The sequence below is a fragment of the Dermacentor silvarum genome, chromosome 1 (genome assembly GCF_013339745.2).
Source record: "Dermacentor silvarum isolate Dsil-2018 chromosome 1, BIME_Dsil_1.4, whole genome shotgun sequence".
Taxonomy (NCBI): domain Eukaryota; kingdom Metazoa; phylum Arthropoda; class Arachnida; order Ixodida; family Ixodidae; genus Dermacentor; species Dermacentor silvarum.
The window spans coordinates 363,045,458-363,058,623 of record NC_051154.1 but is presented as its reverse complement, the minus strand read 5'-3'; the positions used below and the strand labels follow the sequence as shown (position 1 = coordinate 363,058,623).

The 13,166-nt window shown below is 44.9% G+C and overlaps 1 protein-coding gene across 1 annotated transcript; it reads right to left on the bottom strand.

The window, feature by feature from the left end:
• Positions 1 to 234: 234 nt before the first annotated feature.
• LOC119445184 (cytochrome P450 3A29) lies at positions 235 to 786 on the bottom strand. The gene has a single exon (XM_037709511.1). It carries the CDS (start codon positions 784 to 786, stop codon positions 235 to 237), a length of 552 nt encoding a protein of 183 aa, XP_037565439.1.
• Positions 787 to 13,166: the final 12,380 nt, after the last annotated feature.

The following is a 13,166-nucleotide window of genomic DNA, read 5'->3' as shown; positions in this document are numbered from 1 at the left end:
GGCGCGTGCATTCCATTTTTGGTTCGCGTCGGTTACGTGAGTCACGGCTTCTGGACAATATAAAATTAGAAGTGTTTATTGTGCCTCAACAGTCATTCGTTCCGATGTCTGCAAGGTTAAGATGTAGAAAAACTGCCGGTTCACGATGATTCGGCTTTCCCACTACGGGTTTTTAACCATGCTGTATCAAAAGAGCGAACGCAGTAGAATGTGGTCTTCCGTTGCCAGCATGTTTTACGGCTTGGCGCTAGCCACGGTTTCTGTCCTAAGCCGCAGCTTGACCTGTATAGGTGTCTTAGGGTGGATAATCATCCTCTGCACGATGAGCTCTATAGTGTCTTCAACTCGCGAGAACGGCAGTACCTCGTATCTCCTCAAGAGCTTGCACAGTGCGGCCTTCAATTCAAGTAAGGCAAACCAGTTTCCGATGGAAGACTTGTGCCCGACGCCGAACGATATGAAAGTGCTGAGATCAATATCCTTCGCTATTTTTGGGGCAAATCGCTCCGGGTTGAATCGAAATGGTTCGGGCCAAATTTGAGGGTTATGGTGATTGTGCCAGACCGGTGCGAAAACCTCGCATCCGGCCGGGAAGAACTGTTCAAGAATGGTCGTGTCGGCTCGACAGTGGCGCGACACCAGCATTGTCACGGGATGCCAGAGGTTTAGGGCTTCCTTGACGAACATGTCCAGCCGCTCGAGTTCTTGTAGCTGGCCATAATTCAGGTCTTCGCCCACCGGATACCTTCGCACGAGTTCCTCGTGCAATTGAAACAAGAGATGCATCAGTTTAAGTTAATGCTAGCCCATCAGGAACTTCAAAAATTTTTCAGTTTAGATGTCCCAGATGTCCGCTGGTTTAAGTGGGAGTTCGCTGCTAGTATACACCGTACTATTAACTCGGCTTTAAACACATTAGGGGCGCTGGAAAATCTTTTGCTGGCGAGGTGTCATTGCACGCGACACCGAAGACCAACGAACCACATCGTTTTGAGAGGAAGCTTTAGCTCGGGGGGCTCCTGTCTAAATACATGGCAATGGAGCACTGGTTTTTCTCCCTACCACTGCACCGAATTTGATGACATTTGTTACATTTAAAAGAAAAAGAAAACTCCAGTGACTGCAACCATCAGATTGTTTTTTTTTAATTTATTTCAGCCATGAAGTTTTTAAATGTAAAGTGTAGAAAATTCCTAAATTTCAAGAAACGAAACTATCAAGTATACAGCTCTAATTAAGGAATGAAAAGCGATACCACTAGTCTCTACACTGTGTCTAATAACGCATCTAATGCCGACAAAATTATTCTATTACACATCCCTCTGAAGTGTACCATTAATTTGTGAGTAGGACTTTCGCGAAACCCTCGTAAACATTTTAACAGATTCAGGTAAGCTGCACATTAACGTATCAAACGTGTTCGCTTTAGATGCTGTAACGGATGCAGTTCAGAGAACTGATATATCTGTTTTTACTGCACAGTTACGGATTTGTAAACTTCGTGCTCCTTGTTTTTTTTTTCTAACTTCCCCATTTTCAGAAATTTTCGTAAAAACTTTCAAGTGCTAAACAAAATTTTCCTTACTACTGCCCCTACAAGTTAACTTCATCTCTCAATTTCAGCAGACTTAATTCAAATCGGCACAGTGGTTGTCTTATAAATGCATTTATGCGTTTTACATGTATAATAGACAATTCAGAGTTGACCCCGTGTTGAAAAAAATTCTACATAACACATTTTTTTTCTGCCGACTAATGTATCAACGAACGCAACGCCGGAAGCAGAGCAGGAAATAGTCAAGACCCTTCACCTGTTTGAGCCCACCCCATGGGTCGGAAGGCGGCCCGCCAGTTCGTATTCAGGTGGGCGCAGGCGTGCCGACTTCATCGACACCCGCAATCTGAGGCAACCATTAACAATTTGCTTCGTGTACACCTCGCGAGTAAAAGCTTATGAGGGCGCCTGGAAAAAAAATATTTCTTCCAGTCGGCCTAGGTATGCACGTTGAAATCAAGAGGTACATGTACGTGTGCATGTTTGATCAATGCAGTGCATTGGAAGAATTGGACGTTTCGCTGCTATGATAAAAGAAGCCTTAATTTTCTTGCTGACACCATGATCTAGCTCAAACATTTGTTAGCGAATGTATGTGCGGGCTACACGGCAGTCCACAAAAAGACAAAGGGTTCGGCAGCGTAGACAGGGAAAAACAGTGATAAAAGTGTCCGAAAATTTTCTTCTGATAGGACAGATCGCCAGCTATGTCATAAATCACAGAAGCCTTGGTGAACTTTCGTTTCGCTTGTATTGAATCGTGCATGGTTAAGGCCGCACTGATTTAAGAAACTACACATCGTCCAGCTTTTATAACGACTACCACAAGAGATCCACCGCCAGAACTGCAGCGGCAGCACAGGAAATGTGCCTAGAAAGTAGCGCCACAATGTCACCCCGTCCCCGCATACTACGCGCTTGTGAAGCGGTATTGTGTGAATCTGAAATCTGCTGCTCATGAGCGCGTTGCGTATGAGCAGGTTTGCGTGTGGAGACCTGCTCATACGTCACATGACCTGGCTTAGTCAGAAATTTAGAAGAGGCTATTAGTGCAGCTGTATCTAAATAGCCTTCGATTTCCCGCTACTCTTCTAAGGGCAGAAATTTTATTTCTTTGACTACTGCAACACTTCCCACCTCTCCCGGTGCATGATTGTGCTTCTTAGTACTATGTGTTCTTTGTCTTTTTACAACCCTAAGCATTTACGAAGCCAAACATCTGGCTATCTATGTAGCACCACATGAACGTCCCGCCAGAAGGCTTCAGCAACGTAAATAAGGTAACTATACACACTGTTTGGCTTCGATCCATAAACACTACGACTGTGATACAGAGGCTTATCCCCTACTCGCCAACCGCGATGCACTGCCAGCTGAAAAAGCAAAAAAAAAAAAGAATGCGTTATTGGGGTGTGCGAATACTCCAAATTCACCCGCCGTGGTTGCTCAGTGGCTATGGTGTTGGGCTGCTGAGCATGAGGTCGCGGGATCGAATCCCGGCCACGGCGGCCGCATTTCGATGGGGGCGAAATGCGAAAACACCCGTGTACTTAGATTTAGGTGCACGTTAAAGAACCCCAGGTGGTCAAAATTTCCGGAGTCCCCCACTACGGCGTGCCTCATAATCAGAACTGGTTTTGGCACGTAAAACCCCATAATTTAATTTATTTAATACTCCAAATTTCGGATACAATATTTTGAATATTTACTGCACGGAAATTTAGAGCACGGGAATGGAACGGTTTACCCGTCAACGCCGTATATTACACCAAAAACATGGAATTCCGGGACACCATGGAACGTCTCATAAGTAATTTGGGCCGTACCTTATGTAATACCCTTTTACCGGGTTATGTAACGAAATAAATAAATAAATAAATAAAAGAATTGCTCCTCCTTTTGCCATTGCACGTTCTGCTGGGCCCGCAAAGAGCATGCAGTGTCAGCAAATATTACTGAAATATTAGAATGGAGATATCGGAATTCTGGCGAGGCTTGGTAATATGCCCAAGTACTTGTAACACCACATATGCGCGAGACTTGGTACAACCGCCTACCAGTAGTCACTGAGCAGAGTGAAATATTGTTACCGAGCTAGTACAAGCTAAAACAGTTCATCAGTGAAAGATTGGCAAAAAACATCTGCCTTCAGCAATGGCTGATGATGATAATGATAATGATGATAATGATGATCCTTTACCATGGCTTGTACCCACTGAGGAGGATAGGCCAAGAATCGGGCGGCAGTAGGTAGATAAATAAACTTCTTTTTGACAATGAGAAACGCAAAGTAAAAGAAAGCAAAAACAAATAAAATTTGGTGTAACTACACTAGTGTGCCAACGAGCTGTCAGAACAAATAAAGGGTGAATTTTAACTCAGGTTACAATCAAGGTCAGAAAAATACAATGTTACTAACGAATTTGGAGAAACAAATTTCAGTGAAATGAATACTGATTTGATAGGTAGAATAAAGTTACAATAATTAGCAGGGTAATCGTCTTGTTTCAGTCAAAAATTCAAACACTGCGCAACAAACGTCTCTGTGACAATAGCCGAGGGTGGAGGCCCCAAATGATAATAATACTGGTGTATTTAATCTTAATCCAATTTTGCAGAGTGGAGCTTCGAGTAATATATTTCTCTGGTTTGAATAATGCCGGCATGATAAAAAGTAGTGGTCTATTGTTTCAATTTCCTTACAATTTTGGCAAAGAGGGGACATCGTCAGACCAGCTCTATGTAAATATAAATTCAATTCCGGGATGCGACAGCGTAATTTGGAGAATGTAACTTCTAACTGCCGAGGAGGACACCACTGATTATTCCAGCCAAAACCGAGCTGCTGAAAGTCTGTAGATGGGATCAGCGATAATTTGTTTAAGTGATTTCATAAGCAAAACGTTCTGAATCTCGATGCAGTGACGTAAGCTGTATCCGGTAAAATATGAAGCAAAAGTCTATATAAAGATGTTCTGGCTAATAAATCTGCCATTTCGTTTACGTATAAACCGCAGTGTCCGGGAACCCAGAGCAAATTAATTTTTGTAACGTTGTAGGGACGAAATTTTGAAACACATTTAAGGCAGTTGTTCTCGTTGCCGAGGAAAGCGACGCACATACCGACCGACAGCTGATAATCGATTCGGGGGTAGTTTGCGCAGTGCTAAAACAATCGCCAATAATTCTGCTATGAAAATAGTCGTGTAATCCGGAAGGCGATTAGAAAACGACCAACTACGAGAAGGAGAAAAGATGCCTACGCCAGCCTTTTCGTCTAACATTGAAGCGTCAGTGGCTATTATATTGTTTGTTTCCCGGTGAGAGAGGTAATCTTGTAATTGGTCATTTAAATATTGGAATGGCATTAGTTTAGCATTTGAGGGAAAAATATCGTCAAATTCAATTTCGAGGTTTTTCTTGGACTGACTTTTTTAAAACATACGATCTGAGGGGTGTGCAGTCGTGACCAATGGTTATTAAAAATGTACTTGGTTTATTAATGAAAACATACATTGATCTTCTTTGAGGAGAATCGTAAAACTTTAGGTACCTTTGGACAGTAAGGATTTTGAATCTACTTTTTAAACATGGTAATCGCGCTTCCATATACAGAACTGTGTTTGCAAAAAACTTGAATCCAAGGAACAAACGCAGAGCTTCCCTTTCTAATACTAACAAAGGTTTAATTTTATAAGCTCGACAGCCAGAAAACAAGACACATCCAAATTCCATTATGGGTCGGACATACACTTTATATATCATAATTAATGTGTTTCTTTGCAACCCGTATCATCGGTTACTGATTTTACGCAACCACCCTACTGCCCGAGTTGCCTTAAATGCGACGTTTTCAATGTGGATTTTCCAGTTAAGTGTTCCATCATATGTAATTCCCAGGTATTTAATAGAATCCACCTGGGGAATGAACTCTTGACGATACATCAGTGAAATGTGAACGGGAATATCTAAAAGAAAGAGAAGGAGTGCACATTTACTAACGTTCAGAGACATATGTATGGTCTCAATCCAAGTTGCAAGAATAGATAAGTAATTTTGTAACATTTGATCAAGTGAATGTAGATCATCATTCGATGCAAAAAGTGATGTCATAAGCATAAACGTATACATGAATGTCCTGGAGCAGCGGGATGGAGCTTAAAAATATGTTAAATAAAACAGGAGATAATACTGACCCTTGTGGTACTCCCATCTTCTGCTTATATCTAGACAATGAACATCCGTTTTGAAAACAGTTTAATTCTCTTTCCCTTAAAAATCCTGACAGCCACGCCATGATGTATTTCGGAAACCTGTAATTCTCTAATTGTTTTATCAGTATGTCATGTTCCACGGAATCATAAGCTTTTGCTAGATCTAAAGTCACTAATGCTGAATATTCTCTTCGGCGACGAGCAAGTTGTATGCGACTCTCTAAGTCTACGTGCGCACACCAAATCGAGCACCCAGATCTGAAACCGATTTGACAGGGGCTAAGTATTAAGTTTTCAGAAATATAGGTTGTAATTCGACAATTCAAAATTCGTTCTATTAGTTTAACTTAATTTGATGTGAGAGAAATTGGTCTAATATTATCTAAATCATATCCACCTCCCTGTTCTTTAGGTATTGGAATTACCTTATCAAGTTTCCATTCTGAAGGTATCCATGCATTTTTTAAAGAGTAATTTACCTTATTCTAAATTTTTTGTGGGGACAATTCATACAGAATTTTTATCACGACTGTGGTAACTCCATCTGTTCCTGGCGCTGACGAAGGCAGAGAGCGAACAACATCCGCCAGTTCTTGTGTTGTGACTTCCCTAAATTCCTCTAGTGGTAACGGTTTCACTATGTACGGTGGAATGATTGAAGTGAACCTGTTTTCCAGTCCTTTTCCAATATTTTCTAATAATTTGGACAATTCACGTGGCAAAAGCACAAAAGAGCCAATATTTGCTGGAACTAGAATCATTTTTCGAGAGCGTAAAAACATAAAAAGGGCTTTTTTGCTTTTTGATTTAGACGAATAATTGAATTAATTCATGTCATACTCATCTTTGGCTACAGCTATCATACGCTTGAAAGATGCAGCAACAAATTGGTAATCACTCCAATTCTTTGGACATTCATTACAAAGGAGTTGCTTCCAGGCAGCTTTTCCTTTTCGGTGGGCCCTCGCGCAATCTGAATTCCACCACGGACTTAATGGTTTACCTGCATTGCAGGTTAAGTTAACTGTTGCATTCTTCGCGGAATGCTTTAAAACTGCACAGAGGCTCAGAGCCCTAATATTTTCTTGCATATCCGTACGTGAAAGCATCGTAGACTTCAAGTCTTTTTGAAGTTTGTCATACTTTATAACTGAGTTATTTTTCCTTCTAAGACAAATCACAGGGAAATCAATTTGAAAAATAATTGGAAGGTGGTCGCTGTTCGTAGCACAGTCTATAGTATACCACGATGATATAGTTAAAGATGAGCTGGAGAAAGTAAGATCTATAGCCGATTGAGACTGCCCGCGAACAAAGGTAGTAACTTTTGAATTTAGACAAGATAGATTATTATCAAGAGTCCATTCCCACAGGCGTTTTCCTTTTGAATCAGTTTTAAAACCCCAAGGCACATGGTGTGAATTAAAGTCACCAGCGAATACAATGTATTTTCTGCAGGAAACTAATACGGTGTCTGGAGAAAATGTATCCTGCACTCCTGCTGGGAAATATAAATTAACTAAGATAAAAAGGAAGCAGCCTGGGGGTGAAATGTCTAATGCTAAAATTTCAGATTCAGTAGACATTCTTTGATACGATATTGTCAATTTGTCACTAAATTTAGTTGAAACCAAGAAAGCAACGCCACCACCTCTGGCAGGCTGATCCAAACGAAACAGTCGATAATATTTTAGGGAGTATTTTTGACCATTTGAAAGCCAGGTTTCTTGTAAGATAATTATGTCTGGGGAAAATTGAGAAGAAATACACGATAGATCTATAGTAGCAGAAACAATTGAACGACAATTCCAGTGTAAGATTTTTAGAGAGCCTATGGTGAAGATAGAACGGTAGCGGAAACCACCTGATCGAAAATAGTCTCTTCCAAGAAATCCTTCTTGGAGAGGTTCACTTTTTCATATTTTTGACTTTAAATTTAAAAATTAAATTATGGGGTTTTACGTGCCAAAACCAGTTCTGATTATGAGGCACGCCGTAGTGGGGGACTCCGGAAATTTAGACCACCTGGGGTTCTTTAACGTGCACCTAAATCTAAGTACACGGGTGTTTTCGCATTTCGCCCCCATCGAAATGCGGCCGCCGTGGCCGGGATTCGATCCCGCGACCTCGTGCTATATTTTTGACTTTGAAGAAATTTTGTGGGGAGGAGATCGTGTGCGTTTTAGACTTTTGTGTTCCATGTCTAAATCCTGGTAGTCTTCATAATCTTCCGTTAGGGATTCCGGTTCTTTCTGTTCTACATGAGTAGAGGGTCCTGCGCAAGGGGAGTCAGCTAACGAGTTGGACGACGATGTTTGTTTTTGAGTTGGGTTTAGTACGTTTGCAACTTGGGATGCAGGAGCTTGGGTAGAGGCTGCACCAATGACCTGCGCCATCTTACTTGACATCATTTGTGTCAAGGACTCAAAAAGAGTTATTGCAAGTTGTTCCATAGCCTTTTCCATAGCTTTCTCTACTGCCTCTGCTATGGCCTTGGATAGAGAAACATTCATACTAGCGGTGTGACGAGCTGTTAGGCCTGCGTAGCACTGGGATCTTCCCTGAACCTCTGTAACTGCTTCTCTACGTGAGCATCGCCTGCATTCCACCACTTCTAGTATTCTTAATTCTCGTTCCTTTGCAGAACAGTTCGAATAGTCTGCAGGGTGTGCTTCATTACATAGGCAACAGTTTTCTTCCTGAGACTTACATTCTTTGCTGTCGTAATTTTCTCCACATAGCGGCATCGAGTAACCGACCTGCATCCTTTTATAGTGTGTCCGTAGCACCAACATTTCAAGCACTGTAGTGGTCTTGAGGAAAGTGGCTCTATTCTGTATATCAGGGGCCATGCCTTGATTTCAGTTGGACGAACTGTTCCCGCGAACGTAACAATCACCGACTCCGTAGGTGACTTCTTGTTCTCAATAATTCGGCTACACCGGTATACGGATACAGCTCCAGCAACTTAAAACAAGTCTTGTACTTCTGAGGGGTCCAGGCTCGCGTCGACCCCACGAACTAAGCCTTTCGAGCATGCAAGGTGTGATGGAATAAACGGGCTCACCGGATTCGATGCAAATTCAGAGCAGTTTAGAAGGTCTCGAACATACTCCTGGTCCGATGAACAGCAAAGAATACCACCGCGACCAAACTGGCGGACCTCGGTGATCTTTTGGAACTGGGAGGAGGCCTTTCGAAGCTCCATCTGAATCGCTTTCGGATTCTTCATATGTATCGATCCCCCATTTGTATCCACAAGAACCACAGGGACACTATTGTTGCCACAGCGTAAAAATTAGTCTATCAGGCACTCTCAGGGAGGGATAGAAGCTAGCCAAGGGGAGTGCCCTTAACCGGGGGAAGAGAGAGACATCAGGTTAGTCTGACTTGATTACACTAGCAGCACAATAAACCGAAAGGTGAAGGAAAAAAAGAACAATAAATAAATCAAAAGAACAACCGAGATGTTAAACGAACAGTAGAAAACCGCCACCCGATACATGACCACACCCACAGATCACTCTGTCGGTGTGGCTGATTCTCGGAGAGCAAGCGCGCAACTACGAACTACGTCGTTCTCGCATCCAGGGGCCAGTATCATCAAGTGCCAACTTATTGCGCATAATTTCTCCCCTCTCAAAAGCGACCGACCCGGCCGCTTTTGAGAGGGGAGCGGTCGCTTCAAGGGCAGCGGGCCAGCACTATGGGCAAGAGTGCCAACATGAAAGACAACAAAAAAAGCACCGCATATCCACGAAGTGAATGATGATGAGCGGGCGAAGCACCGGGGGATCGTTCGAGTAACCGTGAATCCCCCGTACATTGCCCGCTCGAACATGCAAATGAGTGACAACACATGTGCACAGTATATACAATGCTGTTTTATTGGTCTTATATGGTATTGATGTGCGGACTTCGTTTCCCTCCATTAAGACTGCCTTTTGATCAGTGCAGCAGCACGGCGACGCCGGCACGCGGACCCAGAGGCGGCGAGAGCGTGGGAAGCGGCGGCAAAACGCAGGAAGCGTTCACTACCTGAGGTTGGTGGCACCGATGCTTGGTTCAAGCGCGAGCTTCGGGAGCCCTCAGCTCAGGGTCTGCTTGCCGGCTTTGCATTACTGCTGCAGCTTTGCGAGCCCTCAACTGCGGGTCCGCATGCCGGCGTTGCCGTGCTGCTGCAGCTTCGCGAGCCCTCAGCTCCGGGTCCGCTTGCCGGCGTTGCCCTTTTGCTGCAGCTTCCCGCCCCCTAGACTCCGGGTCCACTTGTTGTCTGCGTCACCGTGCTGCAGCAGCTTTGCGAGCCCTCGACTCCGCTTGCAGTTGAGCTGCCACTCTAGCCTTTTCATCCATATCCGGCGCGCCGTTATCAGAAGCGACCGTTATCATCCATGACTGAAGAGAGAAAGAGACGGCGCGTGGGGAACGAGCGCTTATATAGCCTTGTTCACCACAGCGCCCCTAGCGGAGTCCATGCAAACCAGAGCAACGGACGACGAGGGAGGGACAAGCCTCAGCCCTAAGGTACTTCGCCGCTAAAAGAAACATACAGGAACGTACACAATGCTGAAGCGGTTTGTGAGGTTTGCTTATCCCTCGCGTGCGTGGTACGGCTTCATCCGTACTACGTGGACAACTTCATACGGGGACGGCGTCGGCTCGAATCAGGATCAGAGCTCTGAGGCACCACCTCGTATTTCACATCATTGAGGTGGTGTACAACTTCATAAGGGCCGAAATAGCGGCGCAACAATTTCTTCGAGAGCCCACGGTGTCGGATAGGTGTGCACACCCACACGCGGTCACCTGGTAAGTATAATGTACGTTTCGTCGGGTCAGGTTGTAGTCGGTAGTCGGCTGGGCGCGGATGCTATTCCGAGCAAGCTGCCCACCTTGCTCGGCTTTCTCGATGAATTCTTCAGTGGTATCATTCCTCGTGGCTCCATGGTCTACCAGGAGCATGGCGTCTAACGGTGTTGTAACGCGATGTCCGTAAACGAACTCGAATGGTGTAAATTCGGTGGTGTCCTGCACAGCGGTATTGTAAGCAAACGTCACGTATGGCAAAATCTTAACCCATGTTTTGTCTTCCACATCAATGTACACGGAGAGCATGTTAAGTACATAGAGAGCAGGATAGGCTGTGGTCTTTCGGTGGTCGGTGTGGGTCAGCGTGACGACTTGTTACAATAACTCCGCTGGAAACGCTGCACCGTGGTCAATAATGAGTACAGCGGGTGCACCGTGACGAAGCATGATGTTGCGGACGAAGAAGGTGTCGACACCCGCGGCACAGCTTGCTAGTTAGATAGTCAGTTGCCACGATCATCCACTTGTTTTGCAAGGATGACGTGGGGAACAGTCCAAGAAGGTCCAGTCTCACTTGCTTAAACGGCGCCGAAGGCGGATCCAAAGGCTGAAGGAGACCGGCAGGCTTGACGGGTGGGAATTTACGCCTATGACAATCACGGCACGTTCGCACATAGCGCTGAACCGACGAAAATAGGTGTGGCCAATAGTACAGGGATCGTCGTGACACGCCTGTAAAACTTCCTGGCGCAGCGCCGTTGGAACGACTAGAAGGAATGTTTCCTGACTGTTCTCGAACTTTTTCTTGTACAGGACATCGTTCCGTAGGCAGTACGACGTCAACCCTCGTGAAAGTGGGCGTGGGACAATAACATCAGCTCCGTCAAGATATCAGATGACTGGAAGCAGCTCAGAGTCTGCACGTTGATAGTCAGCCATGAGCACCACCTGGACGACACCAAGAAATGGCAAATCTTGCTCCAAGTCGGAGGATATCAAGGGAATCGGAGGACGTGACAAGCAGTCAGTGTCGCTGCTTATGACCGGATCTGTAGACAACAGTTATGTCGTATTCCTGGAGGCGGAGGCTCCAACGAGCGAGACGACCTGATGGGTCTCGTAGATTCGCAAGCCAGCAGAGCGAGTGCTGATCACTGACCGCTCGAAATGCCCTGCCGTATAAGTAGGGTCGAAACTTGCTGATGGCCCACATGACTGCTAAATATTCTTTTTCGGTGGTTCAAGAATTAGCCTCTGCTTTTGTGAGACTACGGCTCGCGTAAGCAATTACACATTCTGCGCCGTCTTGCATTGAACCAGAATGGCTCCGAGTCCTACGTTGGTTGCGCCTGTGTGAATTTCAGTTGCCGCGGTGTCATCAAAATGCGCCAGCACTAGAGCGGATTGAAGGCGTTTGCGCAATTAGGTGAAGGCCTGCTCTTGGTCTTCCGTCCACGCAGAGGGCACATCTTGTCACGTGAGCCTCGTAAGAGGTTCCGCAATCCTTGAGAAGCCTTTAACGAAACAACGGTAGTAAGTGCAGAGGCCCAGGAACCGCTGAACAGCCTTCTCGTCTTTAGGACGAGTAAACTCGGCAATGGCAGCGAGCTTCTCTGTGTGTGTGGCTGTTTGTGTGTGTGTGTGTGTGGGGGGAGCAAGCACTTTGCATAATGTGCAATTTCCTTGCTTTAGCCAGAGGAATCCAACAGCTTAAGAATGCCAAATAATTATAAGAATTATGACACCAGGGATGATGACTATGTTTATTTCTTCAGCGTTTTATTCAAAGTCTTGAAAGAGCTTGATAGGGCCAAGAAGCCGGTCGGCAGAGCAGTGCGCGTAGTCATGCTTTGAAACTCTTACCTAAACGGCCTAGGCAGCAGTGTGTGAGGGCAGTGTATGAGGAGGGCACTTATGAGTAATGGAGTGGAAGAACTCAGGAATGTTCGTATTAGTGTGGATAGAGCACCACAATAATAATGTGTACGTTACAAGCTGTAACTCACGCCTCGTCAGCGCGAACGCACTAGGGTGAACTTGGCCTCATTGGGGGGGGGGGGGGGGGGTGGCTTAGAACCCCCGAGTTACGGCGTCGGTATTGGTGGTTGGTAACTACGGTTTCAGTAGTATCATGCATCGTTACGTTAACCTGCTGGCATCAGAGTTTACGGGTTGTTATACCGTAATATGACGCGAGTTTTTTTAACGGTGTAAATCTATAAACCTGGTTTTTGGCCGCAGCAGCGCGTGTAAGCGATAGCCGAGCGCTCTGAACGACGACAGATCAAAACCGCTGATACTCGTACCACGAGTGCCAGTTAGCAGGTTCGAAGCTGCCTGCGCCTTGCGTTTTTTATGAATTTGCTGCATCTTAGTTTGGCAGTTTTCCATCGGAGGGCGTATTACAAAATGTAGGTGATTTAGTTAGGGTTCTTTGTTTCTTTACATCTGCACCCACCTCTTCGTACAAAAAATAGCTCACTGGTTTCCTGAACATGCGAACACGCTTCCGAACTTCCTTCGAACTTTAGGTGTCATGTATTTTAAACAATATACCCAGATAGCGTGTTTTGGAAGTTCATTTTTTT